We start from the raw sequence: 19522 nt of genomic DNA on the forward strand, positions 1-19522 counted from the left end.
AGTTCATATGAAGAGTGTACCAACATAACAAAAAACAAATGTAGGCTAGTAGCAACGCCCTCTATTATCGAACCGCAAAACTTATTGAACAACCTAGTAACTGCTAATTACTCAAATTAAGATCAATTTGATTTCTCACTCAATGCAGTGTAGGGAGATGATCCCCAAGTAAACTTCTATTTCTACTGAACTCAACTAATCTCATATTTCAACCCCATTTTGTTGGTCAGTTCGAAAAAGAACCCATACTTACAAATGTTGTTGGTATTAGTTTTACTTTACATTCAAACCTCTAAACTTTATGCACAATTAATTTCTATTGCTAACTGGTATATTTTCTTTGTCTTTTTACAGAGGACTGGCAAGCGTTTCGTGACTCAAATCGTCTACGCAATTGGGAATACAAAAAGGCTTTAGTGCATCTCCAAGCGATCTATGGCATATTTCCTTATTACAAAGTCAGCGTTGAAAATCGGTGAGTATTTAGTATTTGATTTTCTCTGCTTCCATTAAAATTTTTTGGCAATGGAGTAGTAAAGTGTTTTTGCTACACGAAAGCCACACTCAGTCAAGGATGATAGATTACCAGGTCTGCTCGAAAAAAATTGACGAGAATTTTGGATTCCACGTCACTTGGCCTGTGTGTTGTTGATTGTTATCACTACCACAAGCTAAATTTTGTTACTTACTTTGTTGCACTCGTTCATAATTGCTTTGGCACCAATCAAGAAACGGTGCAATATCTGTATGGTGTCAGTTGTAATTATGAATGATAATTTGGAAAATTTCAATTTGAGGAAGATCTTTTAAAATTTGTAAACGTTCAAAAAAAAAAAATTGAAATACAAAGTTAACTATGTACAAGACTCTTATTCGACCAATCCTAACCAATGCTTGTGAGGTATGGACTTTTAAGGTTGATGCTTGCGCGCCGATTGCTAGCATGAAATTTAAGAAAGATCTTGAGCCCAATAAGAATGATTGATGGTACCTACAGAATTCGATTGAACTCTGAACTGAACGATCTAACTCAGAACGAGATAGCTGTACGTTTTGTTAAAGCACAGCGCATAAGATGGCTGGGTCATGTGATCCGTATACCTGCTGACTGTACTGTGAAGAAAGGCTTGACAGGAAAGCTAATGGGCGTGAAGGCCAAAGGCAGATCGAGGAACCGTTGGATAGACGCAGTGGAACACGATCTTATGAAGTTGGGAATACGTAACTACGAAGTGACAGCTCAAGATAGATCGTTTTGGAGAAGCATTTTGATCGGAGCTTTGACGCACTCCGCTTTGTAACGCTAAGAAAGAAGAAAACGAAACATTTACATTTTTTTTACTTAAAGCATAGATAAAACCCATGCAGCAATAATTAAACGTAACGGAATATGTCTAATTTTCACCTTGTTTTGGTCATCATGAGCTACCAATAAATCTTTGATGCCCTCTTGGAAAAGTTACTTTTTGAATCCAGAGCAAATTCTAAAGAAAACGTACTCAAATGTACTCATTTCTATGAAAATGTTTGCTAAAAAACTAGCAGGTAATAAAGTTTTTGTTGTGGCACAAAACGTGTTTGTTCGTGTACCAAAAGACATAAAGAAAATATTGGGTAAAATCGTGTAACGCATCACCAGGCGAATAGGTTTGCATGTGTCAATTTTCGGCAACGGATTTTAAGATCGGGCCAGATCGAAAGAGGGCGAAGTTGTGTAGTGATGCTCTTCCGATGCGATTTTGCTTTGCTGGAATGAGCCCGAAACACGCCATCCTTTGGTTGACGCTTCTACGCAAACAGAGTACTTTTTTTTATTTAAAAAGCGTAGTTCTATTCAACTGATTTTTGATTTAGGTCGTGTACTGATTGTCCTGTGTTAACATGGAAAAAATTGACCCATATTAAGGAACGACTTGTGAAATTGGATAAGTTCAATTCCAACGGCAGCCAAATATTTTCTGAGGGGCAGATTAAAAAATTGGAAACCCAACGAAAACAATTGCGCTTGGAATGATATGGCACAGGCAATATCCAAAATTCATAAATGAATTAGTATAGGCCTTTTGAGAATGGGAAACACACTTTTTTTGTTAAAAACTTATAGCTTTTAAGAGTTAATTAGGTTATTGTAGAAATTGTTGAAATCCAGCAATTATGTTGAAAATACTATGTAAAGTTTATTTAGTTTCTGATGGTTTTGGTTATCACAGCTGTTTGTCAAACTACAAGCTTTTGGATTTAGGATATTCTTCTTTCTAAACCCTGAAAAAGACCATGGCAAATTTGAGAAAATTTACTAAATTAAAGCTTTATAAGCAAAGAACTCGATAACTAGGCTCTAGGTGACAAATTTTCGAAAATGGTTGAGTTAAACTTATAAATAATTAAGTACCATTTTCTAAAATAACATAAAATTAGTCCAGTCTTTAACTTTAGTTGGATAACTTTGAGTTTATTTATTTAAAATAGTCGTCGAATACCAGGTGAATACCGAATACCGTGAGTGATTGATGGTTAAAATGCGATTTCTAGTCAAAAAATCAGTCGCAAGAGTCGAACGATGATGACAAGCCACAAGATGGTGCAATATCATGAAATAAGCGCCAGCTTCCTCCTTCGCGGTATTCAGGGCGAATTCGACGAATGCGATGGAACAAACGCTTCAAAACGCCAAGATAGAAAATTGCATTGAGGGTTTGGGCCATTGGCACGAACTCCTTGTGGACAATTCCCTTGGAATCGTAAAAACAAATGAGCATCGGCTTAATTTTTGACTTCTCCAAACGGGATTTTTTGGGTGGTGGCTTGTCTGGAGCCTACCATTCGGCACTTTGACGCTTGGTTTCAGGCTTATGTTGGAATCACCACGTCCCATCACCAGTTAAAATGTTGTAAAGGACGTTTTCGTCTTTTCTCGCCTCTTTAATGAGGCCTTTCGAATGTTAAATTCTGAGCCATTTGTGGTCCTCAGTTAACTTATGCGGAATGAAACGTGCACAGACCCTTCGCAATCGATGTTTTGGAGATATTCAACTCCGATTCCATGAATTTCAAAAATGATTTCGGTTAATTTTGGATAAATTTACGAACAATTTCGATGGAATTTTCGGTGATTACTGATTTTGGGCAGCCCGTATGTTCATTGTCATTTATGTCCTCACAACCGTCTCTGAAACGTGTAAACCACTCATGAACTCTGGCACGAGATAGCCAATCACCATAAACTGTTTTCACCAATTCAGATGTTTCGGTAAACATTTTACCGATTTTACCACATTTGATATTAACTCTTTGTTCGAAACTCATTTTTGCAGCGATGGTAGAAACATAGTGACACTTTTTTTGTTTGTTTTGGTTTTGTTTTTGATGGGTGAGGTAGGGTTCAAAATGCCTTCACACTAACAGCGACCGTCGTCCACTGCGTCGTGTGGTGTGGCCACTACAACGATCCCTCTTCACCTTCTGGGTAGAAACCCTTCCCGGAACTGCTTTCTATATTACTTCGGAAGAGCCCAGAATGGCATCCATAAAGCACCATTTCTATTCACCCCCGTCTGGGTCCACCATATTTGTAGCCAGCTTTCATGCTATAAGCTCGTCTTCTTGTGTCTCTATCTGTGCGGCTTCGCTTTGTTGCACTGGGTCGAGGTCAAGCTTTTTTTTCGTAGTACGTTCTCGATGTATTTCTTTACTGCGTTCCAGCTGTCCTCGTGTTCGAGCATTTTGCTGATTATGTTGCTCGGTGCGATGTCGCTAAACTGCTCCCTCAGAGCATTTCTTTCCGCGAGCCATCTGTTACAACTAAAAAACGTGTGTTCAGCGTCATCGCTCAGCACTTCGCTTAGAATCGGTTAACTTGCCCATGCGGTATAGGTATCTCCGAAAGTATCCGTGGTCCGAGAGGAACTGAGTTAAGAAGTAGTTCACTTCCCCGAAGTTCCTTTGGTCCCATTTGTTAATTGAAGGAATAAGTTTCGCCGTCCATCTGCCACTAGGTTCAGTGTCCCATCGGCTTTGCCACCGCAGCATGGTTGACATCTCCGTTCTGAGAAGCTAGTGATGACGTGTCTCTGCTTGGAGTCCCACGCATCCATTCGTTCCCGGACCATGAGGTCGACGGGTATCTGCCCGCTGATCACGAAAATTGCTGCGCCTGAGACAGTGCGGTAGGCTGAGGCAACTCTGAGTGCCGTTGTTCGTTGCACAGTCTCCACTACTTTACGCTTGGCTTTGCAGTTTAGGCCAATTCCCTATACTTCGCTGCCATACAGGAGAATTGAGCTTGTGCCCGCCAAATTAGCTTTCGTTTGCTCACCGATGTTTGTCATTAATCTACTTAGCTTACCCGTGACCTTTGCTGCTTTGGTATCTTGCCGCATGCCGTAACTGGGCCCAAAAAGTGAGCCTGCAGTCAAGTTAAATACCTAAGTATTTCAATACTTTTTGGGTTACTAAGGACGCCTATTTAGGTGCTGACCTCGAATGGCATGTTACCTCGTATCATAAGGATGACTTCGGTTATATGTTTGGCGAGTTCTAGGTCCTCAAGCCATATTTGCGTCCTTATCATGACTTGGTTCAGCTTCCTTCTAGCGTCCTCAGTGTCCCGAGCTGGTATGACCGCCGCTATATCGTCCGCGTATCCCACAAGATGTGTATCTTCTGGTATTTCTATGGTCAATATCTCACCGATCTCTGGAATCTGGATCGGAGCCGAAAATAGATCCTTGAGCTGCGCCAGTCGTTATCGCTTTTGTTTTCTGACCATCTGGTGTGTCGTACAGCGGTTCACGCTCACTAAGGTAACTCTGGACAATACTTAGCAGGTATGCAGGTATTCGACGCAATAACTTCGCTTCCACTAAACCGAATGTCACCAAGATTTCATTGGAAGTCAGCTAAGGATGGAACTTCCAACGCACTCATGATGGTGCCATCAAAAACATTTTTATGAAGACAGTCTTGTTTATTTTGGACTTCGCCTTGTAAGTAATATATTTGACATTAAACTTGGGAAGAGGTCATTAAGTTTCAAGAATGTATGCAAATCTGCATTTTCATTTACTTGGAATACATTTTTGAAATTATCCCACTTTCTGATTTTCAACGAGCCAGACTGCATAAAAATTTAATCTACCCTACTAAGAAGTGTTTACTATTATATTATTCTACTATACATATGCATATAACTCATATAAGAACACATTTAATTTTTTCAGCTTTAATAAGCCGCATGACTACATAATCACTTTGGATGAGGGCGAAATTGGTTTGCCCGATCGTTATTTCTACAATATTGATCAAAATGACGAGGTAAATATGTAAATGCTTATTAGGGGTATTCACATTCGTTTCGTTGCTTTTTAACCCTTTACGATAGGCATACTAAATATTTCACTACTTACAGATCGTTCGTGGCTATAAATTGTTGCTGCGTGACTTTGCGATCAACATGGGTGAGCACCTTAAATTAGCTTACTGAATATGTGCCATAATACGTTCAAATAGCTCCAAGTGTTAAAAAATCATAATTTTTTCGTTATGTCTCCATTTCCCATAGGAATCGTATCAAATGAGGCGGATCTATTTGCTGATGAAATTTTCCATTATGAAAAACGCATAGTTAGTCACATCGACGCGGTGAAACAATCCGATGAGAGTAAATTGAATGAAATTAAGACGTTGGCTGAAATGAAAACAATAGCGCCATCTGTAAGTAAAATTATAAGGTATTGTTTTTTCTATAACAACACGTGCAACAAATTTTGATTTTTTGATTGGAACAAAAAAGCGACCATACACAAGTTGTACTGAAACTACTGAAACTACATCATGAGTGACCAGAATTTTGTAGAATAATTTTTTTTTACAGTGGGTTAAAGTTTCGAAAATATATATCAGGTCTATCCATAAGTTCGTGCGTATTTTATCCATAATTTCACTTTTGTACGATTTTTGCATACAAAAAATTATTCGAGCATATAACAGAACTATTTACATTTTCTTTGATATATTGTGCATTCAACAAGTGATTTTAATCGCGGATAGAAGCACGTGTGGTTAAAAATAAAATGGAATCTTCGAACGCGTATAAGTGGCATATTTTGTATTTTTTTTATAAAAGTGGTAAAAATGCAACAATTGCTGCTGCAGAAATAAACACTGTTCACGGAGAGGATACCGTTAGTGTAAGGACTGCGCAAAAGTGGTTGTCAAAACTCCGAAGTGATAACTGCGATGTGGAGGATGCTCCGCGCGCTGATCGTCCTGAAGTCTTTAACTCCGACGTCTTGCTCGAACTCGTGGAAGCTGAGCCAAATTTGACAGTCGATATGATAGCTCAGAGGTTAAATTCATCGCATGGAACAGTTCACAGGAACCTGGTTCAGTTGGGAAAGGTTTCAAAGCTGGGAAAATGGGTTCCTCATAGTCTTTACGTCGCCAACCTTCAGCAGAGAGTGAATGTGTGTTCTCAGCTGCTGGAACGGCTTGAAAATGAAAGTTTTTTGAACCGTATCGTTACTGGTGATGAGAAACGGGTCCTTTACAATAATCCTGTTCGCAAACGCCAATGGTTAGATAAATATGAAACACCAGAACCGATCCTGTCTATTTGGTGGGATATGGCCGGTAGTGTTTATTATGAACTTCTGGAACCAAACCAGACGATAACTTCTTCTTCTTCTTCACTTTTTCTTAATTGGCGCTATAACCGCTTACGCGATTTTGGCCGAGTTTAACAAAGTGCACCAGTCGTTTCTTTCTCATACTAACCAGCGCCAGTTGGACACACCAAGTGAAGCCAAGTCGTTCTCCACCTGATCTTTCCAACGCAGAGGAGGTCTTCCTCTTCCTCTGCTACCACCAGCTTGTACCGCATCGAATACTTTAAGAGCCGGAGCGTTTGTATCCATTCGGACGACGTGACGATAACTGCTGATTATTATTCCCATCAGCTGACAAACCTGAATGAGGCACTTAACAAAAATCGATCATCTTTAGAGAATAGACGCAAAGTTTTGTTTCACCACGACAACGCAAGACCTTATACCGCAAGGCAACCATTAGGCAAGCTGAACGAGCTGGGATGGGAGCTAATACCGCATCCACCATACTCTCCGGATATTGCACCTTGTGATTATCATCTTTTCAGTGGACTTCAATCCCATATGAGTAACTAGAACTACTTCTCAAAAGAAGCTATAAAAAGGGATATCGAAGCGTATTTTGGCTCCAAGGACAAACAATTTTTTGAACAGGGAATTAAAAATTTGCCTAAACGTTGGGAAGACATTGTAAATATATTATATTATTGATTAATAAATACTTTAAATATCTTTTTTATTAATTTTAAAACCACCAAAAAATAAAATCTTTTCCTCACTAGCTATTTATTTCAATTGGGGAACAAATACTAGTCCGAAGGATCCGAGGGCTGCAAGTTCGGATAATAGGCGGGTGTGATGAGTTCGAGCCCTATTTTCATCATCACAACTGCTGAAATGTGAGCTTCTGCGTTGTCGTGATGAAAAAGGAAAATCATTCGACTTGGTGTGTGTTCTTCCAAGAGATGCTACAAACTCATCATAACCTCGATACGCGCCAGTAGTACCATCTCTCTAACTTTACACGGACTTTTCAAACAACTCTCGTATCTAGCACGCATAAATGCTGTTCCGTTTTTCTCAAAAAGCTTCAAAATCCATCGAGAAATTCGATTGATTTTTTGGGCAATAATGGACATCGGATGCCATTATCCAATTCTTGCTCGCTAATTCCGAAAATTGAGCTAATTTTTTTATATTTATTTTATTTTAATTTTTATCTTAATAGGACTCGTAGCAAAGGAGAGATAACGAAATTCCTCATAAACAGTGCATTCATAACTTGTTTTTTTAATTTTTTCTCTGTTAAAGTTTGGATTTTCTGAAATTTTTTTAAAAAAAAGAAGCCTAAAATGGTTAATCGGTTTCGCAGCATCTTTTAGGCTTATCGATATTAAACTCTCTTCATTGTAAAAAAACCTCTGATACTTCAGCTTCAAATGGCTTGTAAACAAGGAATGCATTTTCAGATCGAAATATGTTTCTGTTTTTGGTGTTCAAATGAAAAAAATTGAACATCAAAATGGAGTATAAACTTCGATTCTCTACTGGTTAGTAGCTGTCGCTTTCGAAACTTTTCAATCAACCTGTTTAAAGATTTTTATTACCATACCAATTTGACTCACTGTAAAAAAAGAAGCTGTGGCTTGGTGGACTATAACGTTTCTATCGACCTGTATAAAGATTTCTATCACCAAATTTTGAAAAAAATTTAGGTGTACTGAATTATAACTTTGGTCTTTTGGTTTTATTATGTTCTGTATTTTCAGTATTATTTGTTCGCTTTCCAAAAATGCTATTGGGCAGTGTAATTATTTATTTTTGTTATGTTATTTCGCAGTTGCCAATAATGGAGTCACTTCAGGCGATTTTCAGTAGTACCAAAATTAGTGATGAAACAGAAATTCTGGTGCGCGATGTCAATGTGTTCCGCGAACTATCCATTGTGGTATCCACCTCCGATAAGAAGTAAGTAAAATTGACAACAGAAAAATCTAGTTTTGAAATTTAGCGCAAGACGTCTTCTCCATTTCTAGCTTTATTTTATGTGTAAAGGCAAGAGTTGATATTTTATTGCAAATTCCATATTTTATTCCGCGTTTATTTATTTTTGTACTCATCTAAGTATATATTTGCATGTGTATATGTAGACGTAAAAAAAGTAGCCGACTTGAACTTTTTGCCTTTTTGCCCTTTTTAGTATTTTTCTTTTGCTTTTAGATTCCCGATTCTCATATTTCTTTATTTATTTTATTACACACAACCTAAAACGGAAACTATAATCGTTTAATTTTATTATGCAATATTTTAGACCCATTAATAATTTTATAATTTGGTCATTGGCGCGTCATCTGTTGCCGCATTTGTCGCAGGAATACCGCAATTTGGTGGAGAATTTCGATCATGCCATTTATGGTGAGTTAGCAAATTAGTGATCAACTTTTTTTCCGTTTTATTATATATTTTATTGTTAAAATATTTATTTTCAAGGTCGCACAGCCACATATCCGCGTTGGATGGTTTGTTCGCAAATAGTGCGCGATTGGTTACCATTCGCTGTCGATGCTCTGCAGCAGCATCAAAATACCGAACGCACAAAGGTATGTCCTAATTTTTTTATTTCTATTTTTATTTATAATTCAATATTAACTTTTGCGTGGTCATTTATAAATAGAATATATAAAGGGTGGACCGTCGTCTGGTTTATTTTAAAATCAAGTCCTATTTTCACACTGACAGCTTCTATTGTCACAATTCGGCATCGCTTTACCTTCGCACAATATTTCAAAATATGGAAAGCTTTCATTTTCAATTTGATAAGTTGGGTGATTGACTCGCCAAACTAATTTCCATATTCCTCAGCGAAGCTTGCGAAATTATGATGTTTTCTGGTTAGGGATGGTTAGAACTGATTATGCTTCCAATGCTCCGATGTCTAGAACTTTGAGAGGATTGAAAACACTTTCAAACTGTATTAGCCTAGATTTTTCTTCCACAAAATACTCTTTCAAAATATTACTAAATCAACTGTTCAACTGGATTTTAAGTATTTTCTAATATTCTTATAAAAAAAAATATCCATATAAAAAATATTAATAAATAAAAAAATATTAATAAATAAAAAAATTAATTTATAAATGAATAAGTAAACTAATTGAAAAAAAAAAATTATAAAAAAAAATACAAAAAAAAAAAATTATAATAATAATAAAAAAAAAATAGGAAGTTGAGTTGGAAATTGAACATCGAAAACAGATGTAAAAAAGCTTTCATAGCTCTCTATACTTGTAAGAAAGTTATAGGCAAAACCTGGGGTTTTTCACCTCGGATCATTTATTGGATATATACCTCGATCATCAAACCGATACTCTTCTACGGTGTGATTGTATGGTGGACAGCACTCGAAAAACGGTGTAGAGTAGCCACAATTGATCGAGTTCAAAGAACAGCCTGCCTCCTGATAACAGGATGTTTAAGTACAACACCTACTGAGGCTCTAAACGAGTTGTTTCACTTGTTCCCTATCGATCTTGCTGGCAAAGCGATTGCAGCGAAAGCAGCGACACGCATGAATGCTATGTCGAAATGGAATAAGTATCTTGGCCATTCGGCCATACTGAATAGGAACACTGTTATCTCTTCCGACATTGACTATCATGTAAGTCTTCCATCACCACCCTTGCTATTCTCCTGTTCACTCCCAACTAGGGAAGAATGGAAGACAAATCTTACCGAAATCGATGGCCCTCTGATTATATATACAGATGGTTCAAAACAAGACGGCAAAGGGGGATTTGGAATCTTTTCCAATTCCCCTCACATCAATTTATCATTTAGATTACCCGACTACTGTAGTGTATTCCAAGCGGAAGTATGCGCTATCTGGTATGCTGCGAAAACTCTCTTAGAAAATAGAATATCACTAGAGGATATCCGCTTTTTCACCGACAGTCAAGCGGCCGTTCGAGCATTCAGCTCCTCTTATACCCACTCAGATGTGGTTCGATCCTGTCTCTTATCTCTTAACGAGATAAGTGTTCAGAATTCTGTCCAAGTTATCTGGATACCGGGTCACAGTGGATTCGAAGGTAACTGCAAAGCTGATGAGCTCGCAAGAGCTGGAGCTGCGCAATCAAATGTTAGTAACTTACCCACAATCCACATTCCGCTCTCAACATGTAAAATGCTCATCGATCGAGAATTTCACAGCATTGCTGATCGGAGGTGGCGAGTGGAAACTACTTGTGTTACGACCAGACAAATCTGGCCATCCTACAATCTGAAACAGACAAAAACCCTTATAAGTCTTTCGAAACACGAACTAAGGCATATAATATCTCTTATCACCGGCCACTGCCTTTTGGGCACTCACGCACGTCGGCTCGGGGCGCCTCAAAACGACCTGTGCAGATACTGCGAGGACGAAGATGAGGAAGTATCAAGCAGACGTTTGCTGTGCAGTTGCCCCGGTCTAGCCAGAAGTCGACTCGCTCTTCTAGTTTCTCCAACAATTGAAAATCTTTCAGTACTCTCGGACCTGAAAATCGAATCTCTCATCAAATTCTCGAAACGAATTAATATCTTTGACCAAAATCTACAATAAAAGTCTCGGTTAGGTGGGGAAATCATTTAAAATAATGAGCTCTAGGGCAACACAACGGACCCAACTTGCGGTCTATGTGGCACTCCGATGCGGGGTCACCCTTAAACCAACCAACCAACCAAAACAAAAAATAAATAAAAAATAAATAAATAAACAAATAAATAAATATCAGTAAATAAATAAATAATTGAATAATTTTATATATTGTAATAAATAATAATTTTATATATTGATAAAATTTTTTAACAACAAATTTTTGAGAAAGATTCGGCTAAAGTTTGTCACTTTTTTGCCCGAAGCCGAACCGAAACAGAACTGAAATTTTGTGGCCGAACATGGCCAAAGCCGAAATTCCGTCGTCCAGCAAAATTTTTGTCAGTTGGTGAACGAACAATTAGAAGGTGGGCAGTTGAGGCATTTCAACATAAAATAGAAATACCAGATCAGAATTTGCGAAAGCTCCCCTTGATTTGACCGGCCAAAAATGGAAGATAGTTTTATTTTCGGATGAATCGAAGTATAATATAAAAGATGCCGATGATATAAGACATGTGAGTAGACCGAAAGGGCATAGACTCAACCCTTAGAATTGCATTGCAACTACCAAATATATACGGTGGTGGTAACTTAATGGTATGGGGTTGTTTTTCTGGATAGGTGGTCGGGCCAATTCATCGAATAAAAGAAATAATGGACCCATTCGCTGAAGAAGAGATGCCATTAATGTAATGGCATAAACGTTTTAAAGGGAACAGCTCAGCAGCCCTTGACCACAACTCCATTGAGAACTTATGAGAGATCGTTCATATGAAAATTAATAGGGGAAATTGCAGTGCCAAGCTCGAACTGTTTAAAGCTGTGAAAGAAGCATGGGATGGCATATCGCAAGATCACCACCATCTTTTAGTTTTTGTCATTGATTTTTTGACCACTATGAACTATTTTATGTTAAACTTTTGAAATAAAAAAAATGGCCACAAGTATATTCTGTGAATCGTTCATTTAAAAAGCGCGCGTTAGACATACAAGTATGTTTAATTTTTTGTGCGGGAATGGTGGTATAACTGCTCTCTGTAGTGTCGCAGAGTTTGAACGTGATCTGTAAACTAACTTGTTTTTGGCATTTAATTATATCAGTCAACCGCAGGTGTGCTCTGCGATTTTCACTATGAATAAAACTATCGAAGAAAGCATTTTTCTTAAATTTTGTGTTTTAAATGGGATTTTGTGTGCCGAATCGTTGAAAATGTTGTAGAAAGCCTATGGCGAGTGTGCTTTATCGAAAACACCGGTATACGAGTGGTATCATATAAGGTTTTGCAGAGGGCCGAGAAGTCGTGGAAGATTTGCGCCGATCTGGTCGCCCATCAACGTCTTCAACGGATGAAAACGTCGACAAAGTCAAGGAAATGGTGCTGGAAAACAGTCATTTAAGTTTGCGGGAGGTAGCTCTTGACATTAGCGTGTGTCACGAATCAATTCGCAACATTTTACACCATCAATTGTGGCATGAGACACGTGACTGCTCGACTCGCTTCAAGAGAGTTGAATTTCTTTCAAAAATTCATCGGAAAAAGGTGGCTGAAGACATGATTGAGCAAGTGAAGTCGGACCCAACATTCATCCAGCGCATCATAACAGGTGATGAGACGTGGTTATATGAGTTTGACATGTAAACCAGTCAACAGGCGGCCGATATTCACGTAAACCGAAACCCAAAAAACCATGTTAAAGTCGATTAAAAGTGAAAGTCATGCTACTTGTTTTCTTTGATTATCATGGTGTTGTGCACTCGGAATTCATTCCAAATGGTTCTACGGTAAATAAAGAATATTACTTGGAAGTTATGCGATGTTTAAGAGAGAATGTGGGTAGAAAACGGCCTAATTTGTTGAAAGAAAACTCATGGATCTTGCACCATGATAACGCACCGTCTTCTAAGGTTCATATTGTGACCACTTTTTTTTACCAAAAACTCGACAAATAAAGGGTTTTCCCATAAAAAGGTGTTACTTTGATTTGATTATTGATTATTAACGGTTTTTTATGGCCAGAATTATATGGTATTGATATGGGCAACGTTTATTTTCAACAAGATGGCGCTACGTGCCACACAGACAACGAAACCATTGATCTTTTACGGGAAAAGTTTCCGGACCGTGTTATCTCTCGAAAAGGTGAACACAATTGGCCACCGAGATCTTGTGATTTAACACTTTGTGACTTTTTTCTTTGAGGTCGCGTGAAAGAGAAGGTCCACGACAACAGCCCAGGGTCGATTAAAGACCTCAAAGATGGAATTCGTGAGGCTATCGAGGGCATAGGGCAGCCACTTTGCAATTCGGTTATGGAAAATTTCATGAAAAGGATATTGTCCTGTAAGCGTGGTCGTGGTGGTCATTTGCCTGATGTTATTTTCCACTAGTAACGGCATACCTTCCGCTTTATAATGAAATAAACATCCAATAAATTATATTAAAAAGTAGCATTTTTCTTTGAATATCAAAATAATCAATAAGTTGTTAACATTTTATTTATTGAGCGCGTAATATTGCCAAAATTATCACTTAGAAAAGAACACTAACACTACCCTAATTTTCCATGCCCAACACACCCAATTTTCACAATAAATTGCGGGATTTACTCTTTCTTACAAATCAGAAGTAAATATCGAAGCGTTTTTTATAGCATTTTTGTGAAGACGCCAGCCGATAGTCCACCAGTTTTACATACAATTTTTATATTTATACATTACACAACACAGTCCAAACGATATGCGTCGCAAGACTACAAAAATGGGGAACCCGATTCAACGCATTACCCCAGTAAATCGCAGGGCAACGATGCATTTCTACGTCTCATGTACTACAGCTTGCAGAATCAGTTGAAGGACTCAGTCAATCAGGCGAATTGGATTGATAAACGTGTAAAAAGCTATATTATTGATAAAGTGAGTGATCGAATACTAACTGTAAATCTGTTTAAACAAATAATGCTTTTCCCCCGACTTCCACTCGCTAGTTGACTACAATGCGCTTGCAGATCGGCATACCCGAGGAGGCGCTTAACGAAAAAACCTACATTGAGGAATATTATGACAACCTGTCGCTGAATAATTTATACTTTGTTGAGTACTTGGAATCGATTTGGAGTTTTCGCAAAATGCGCATGGAAGCAAAGTTGAGGGCGATGAGTATCGTAGATACGTAAGTGGAAGTGCTAGTTAAAATGTAGAATTTTTGAAAATTGATATTTGAACGCCACTCTGCAGTATTGTGTCCGAGATGTATACACGTGAAACGCCCCAGCCGATTAGCTATTCGAATATCTTGAATATGTTGATCATATCACGAGGAATTGCCGCATCCGAGTACTATGATTACAGATACCCTATGTAAGTATAGGAACATAACTTGGTAAGCTATTTTTAAATAAATATATGTAGACACATTTCAAATAATAAAAATGACGTTAAGTTGCGGAGCTTACGACTTTAGAGTGGAATGTGCGACGTACCTTAGCACATATCGCTGCAAGGAAAAAGATAAAAAAAAATTAAATACTTATTTGAATCAATTAATAAGTAGCCGAATGGGTTGGTGTGTGACTACCCTTCGGAGGTGCACAGACTCGAATCTTTGTGCATGAAACACCAAATAATAGAACGTTTTTTCTAATAGCTGTCGCTCCTCGGCAGGCAATGGCAGGCCTCCGAGAGTATTTTTGCCATGCAAAAACTCTTCATAAGAAATATAAAAAAATATTTATGGAACACGGTCGTTATCTCCTTTATAACTTTAGTAATGTTGGCTTCCAATACCTCAAATGAAGCTGGTTTGTCCACAAAGCATTTAAACTTAACATACCCCCCAAAAATAAAAGTCCAAAGGTATGATATCACACGATCTTGGTGCCCAATTCACTGGTCCGAGACGAGAGATAAATTCCTCACCGAAACGACGACACAGCAAATTCATTGTTTCACCGGCCGTATGGCAAGTAGCGCAGTTTTGTGTCGCCATTCATTGTGACATTGGTCTCGTCTTTGAAGAAATATGGGCCGATGATTCCTTCAGCTCACAGGCCGCACCAAACGGTTGAGTTCAATGGATGTAATGGGTGTTCTTGAATGGCGTCGGGTTGCTCTTCAGCCCAAATACGGCAATTTTACTTAAGCCAAAAAAGGGCCTCATCTCTCAACGGTTATGTACACCATAAGTTCACCTGAGCGCGCGATGACCACTTTCCACAGAGCGTCGATTTTCGTAATACAATTAAACGATTTGTACAGATTGTTGAGATGTGAAATGAAGATGAAATGTCAATGAATTGTGAAAAAAATATGTATTTAATATACTTTGACAGTATTCACACGTGATCTGTCAAAAAACAATTAAATAATTCATGATAATTTGTGAAGTATGTGCCATTGGAAGCTACAACTTTACTCCATCTTTCAGGCAGCATACGGATTCCTCTGTGGAAAATTTCGAGTTCTTTAACTTGATCCATTCACTGAGCCAGTTTTCGATGCCCTCGTAAGAAGTGAACTGCTCTCTAATAAGGGCTGACTGCATTGATCGGAACAGATGGTAATCCGAAGGTGCAATGTCTGGAAAATTCGGCAGGTGGGGCAAGATTTTCCAATTCAATCCCTCTAAATATTTGTGGACCGATTTAGCAACGTGCGGCCTGGCGTAGTCATGCAGCAAAATCAGTTTGTCATGTCTACCGTCCCATTCCGGCCGCTTTTCTTTCAGAGCTCAATTCAAACGCATTAGCTGCAGTTGGTAACGATCGCCAGTGATGGTTTCAGATGGTTCAAGGAGTTCATAATAGATGACACCCTTCTGATCCCACCAGATCCACAACGTAACCTTTGAAGCATAAATATTTTTTTCACTGTCGATGGACCTGGTTTAGTGTCGATGACAGACTCCAACATTTTCGACGCTTAGGGTTATCATAATAGATTACTTTTTCATCTGCAGTCACGATGCGATGCAGGAAACCTTTTCCTTTCCGCCCGTCAAGGAGCATCTCACACGTCACGTCCCAGTTACCTGCTTTCTGGACCATTCCCATCGCGTGCAAACGTTTACCCACAGTTGATCTGTCAACATCCAACTCTTTAAACACATCATCAAAGATTCGACTTGCGTCTTCATCCGATAATTGTTGTAGTTGAGTATCTGTGAATTTTTTCGGTCCTCCTTCGCGATCTTTATCACGCACGTCGAAATTGCCACTTTGGAAGCGTCGAAACCACTCCTTTCAAGTTGTATTTGATGGAGAGTGATTACCGCAAATATTGATCAATATACGACGCGTTCCAGCTGCACTTTTCTTTAAAAGGTAATAATGAAGCATGACTTCCCACAAATGCTGTTTTTTCGGGACGAACGTAGACATTTTTGACGTCACCATTACACCTTCACATCACCAGTAGATCAAATCACTAGAGCGAACAAAAAATAGCATCAGCAGCAACAACTCTTTTACGGGGGTGGAAACTTATTCCCATACCCAATAAAATAAATCGAAATATGCAAACCATTTAGGTCATTGGAGATGGAGGGTATCTACCCGTTCTTACGTATTTTTCAACGGCCGTACTTAATATTTTTATCATTCATATTTGATAAAAAAACACGCACTTTAATTGCTCATATTTTATCGCAACTCCTCTCCCACCATATAGTCCCATCAACTTTGCTCGCATTGGCGCTGATATATTGGAAGTTTTGATCGATTCAATCTACACATTTGTGGAGCAATACAAGGCCGAGCATGCGATTTTGACCAATGAAAGCCTCGCAGCACAATTTGATTTACCCAAAGTGGATGTTAGTTGCATGCTAGGTGCAGCTGTTGCACACAATCACGCGAGTGAGCTCGACGAACTGTCTACGCATGCGCTGAGGAGTTTCCATTACACTTTGAGCGCTGCAAGAATTGCTGCACGCGCCCAAACCACTTTCATAGAAGCGATCGATGCAGGGAGTCCCATCATTGGTGCCAGCATCGATCAGTGGCTGACATATGAAAATCTACGTTTGACGCAACGCCCGCGGATGCCTGGACTGCGTTCTTTCAACGAGAATGAACTCTTCACACTCGCATACATGCAGAAGCACTGCAGCACATTGATTGCTGATAAGGATTATGCGCCGATCAAGCCGCATGTGGAACAACAGCTGGCTGAAGAATACCTGTGAGTGGACGATAACCGTTTTTGAGCGCACGTGACTTTTACTGATGTTAGTCTTTTTATTTTTTAAATTTATTTTTCTATTGCAGATTCAAAGCGACCTGGCAGCACATACAATTCTTACCGCGCTCCATAAGCTGTTCTACGACCGAGGCTCGCTGTTCTAATATACTTTAGAAATAATAATGGCACACAAATTGAGCCGTGTGTTTTTTAAATAATTTAATAACTTCTATTGCCAAGACTAGAGAATGCCAGTAAATATGTGGCAAGTAAAGATGCAAAGGAACATCACATTCACATTTTATTGTAGTTTTACAATATTTATATTATTATCATTATTTTACGCTTAGTATAGGTATGTAGTTGCTAAGTAGGGCTCATTGTATGCAATTTTTGTATTCTATTTCTGTTTAAGTTTTAAGTGGTGAGATAATTTACAAATTATTTTTAGTTAGTTCAGTTAGATTTTAAGTGAAATGACTTGCTGCGCATCTTTCCATCACACTTTTAGTTCATTTTTATTAAAAAATAATTAATAATAATTATTTAACCAAATAGAGTAAAAGCAGAAAAAAGACATTTATGAATTTGCACAACTAAAAATGTAAATGTATGATACAAAAAACAAGCTGCGGATTTATTGTAGCAATCAACTACAATTTTTATTATTAAAACAAAGAAAAAATGTAATACGTGTAAAAATAAAGATCATTGAAGTCATAAAAATAAATGTTTTATATTGATTTTCTTTTTTAAAGTTATTCTGAGTAGACATTATTACAATACTTGACATATGTACAGACGTGCCATGCAAATTGTACGATTAAGGGGTTACATACCTTGTGTTGGACTAAAAAATCCAAAATTTGTTTATGTCATATTCTAAAAGTACATAATCTTAAAAATATAAATTCAAAAAATCATAAAGATCGGAGCACTAGAACGAAAGTTACAGACGGTGGAAGCACGCGACCTTATCCATAAATAAAGTGCACGCAAAACTTTAGACGCGATTATCTCGAAGTCGTGTTTTTTGAAAATTACCGTCGCGGTGATCATTATTTATCAAATTTGCATAAACTTTTTTTTAATTATGCGAAGTTACAACCTCGTGAATCTGAGCGGTTCACTTTTCATAAATTTTTGCATAGTTCGCTGGAATTAATTTTTTTTTTAATTTTTCAACCCCTCAAAAATCGTTTTTTTGGTGCAAAGCGGTTTTCATATCGAGAAATATTGTTTTTGTATAAATAAACCGTTCAGATTCACTAAAAAACAGTTTTCTACAATAATCATTTAATATTTTGATTTCAGTTGAGCTGCTCATGCGCTACCGTGATCCCCGCAACCCTCTTCTAAAAAACGGCGTTACGAGGGAGGGGCGATATCAACAATAAATAATAACATTTTTTTAAATAAAAACACCAAAATGTATTCTTCGAAAGTTACCCTTCAGAATGATATATGCCTCATTTGAATAAAAGCTCTAAAACATATTTAAAAAAAATTATGACAATCGTCCATTTTTTCGGGCTCACAAGGTATATAACCTTAACCTTAAGGGGTTTGGGGTAGTCAGAGGCCCGAAAAAATGATGATTTTCAATAATTTTGTCTTGCTAGTCAGTTGCTTTATTCTTAACTTTTTAAGTTACAGTGATCACCAGTGCAAAAAACATAGTTTTGAGAAAAATGCATTTAAAGTTTTGCTAACGATTTATGTAGAGCCCGAGCGCCCTTTATTAATTATTGAATAACTCGAAAAGTATTTGTCGGACTCACTTCAAATTTTCACACAATATTTTTAAGATATTATACTTTAAGAAAATGCAAAAAAGTCCTATTGTTTTGAAAATTTTGACTACCCCTAACCCCTTAAGCTTGCGTTTGAAATAATAGAAGCGCGACGAACTAGAAAGTTTTAACTTTTGTTACATGTGCCCCTTGAGTTACACGATTAATTGGTTCCGGCATCAAAAAGTCGTTGATCATGACGCGAGAGCGTTCGCCATTCATTGTTATATTTGCGTCAGCCTCGTCTTTGAAGAAATATGGGTCGATGAATCCTTCAGCCCATTGGCCCCACCAAAATATGGCAATT

The 19522-nt window shown here is 38.0% G+C and overlaps 1 protein-coding gene across 3 annotated transcripts in view; it reads left to right on the forward strand.

The window, feature by feature from the left end:
- The window catches only part of LOC129237438 (protein gone early), a 162481-nt gene extending 144348 nt beyond the window's left edge, over positions 1-18133 (forward strand). For all 3 annotated transcript variants that reach the window (XM_054872195.1, XM_054872197.1, XM_054872196.1), the window contains exons 5-16: positions 355-475; positions 5220-5313; positions 5408-5456; positions 5561-5712; positions 8446-8573; positions 8917-9020; positions 9096-9205; positions 13973-14158; positions 14230-14414; positions 14480-14602; positions 16910-17422; positions 17509-18133. In XM_054872195.1, the coding sequence (XP_054728170.1) occupies positions 355-475; positions 5220-5313; positions 5408-5456; positions 5561-5712; positions 8446-8573; positions 8917-9020; positions 9096-9205; positions 13973-14158; positions 14230-14414; positions 14480-14602; positions 16910-17422; positions 17509-17596 (1853 nt within the window). In that variant the 3' untranslated portion in view covers positions 17597-18133. The remainder of the gene's footprint in view (positions 1-354; positions 476-5219; positions 5314-5407; positions 5457-5560; positions 5713-8445; positions 8574-8916; positions 9021-9095; positions 9206-13972; positions 14159-14229; positions 14415-14479; positions 14603-16909; positions 17423-17508) is intronic.
- The last annotated feature ends 1389 nt before the right edge of the window (positions 18134-19522 follow it).

This window comes from Anastrepha obliqua, chromosome 2 (assembly GCF_027943255.1).
Source record: "Anastrepha obliqua isolate idAnaObli1 chromosome 2, idAnaObli1_1.0, whole genome shotgun sequence".
NCBI classification, from domain to species: domain Eukaryota; kingdom Metazoa; phylum Arthropoda; class Insecta; order Diptera; family Tephritidae; genus Anastrepha; species Anastrepha obliqua.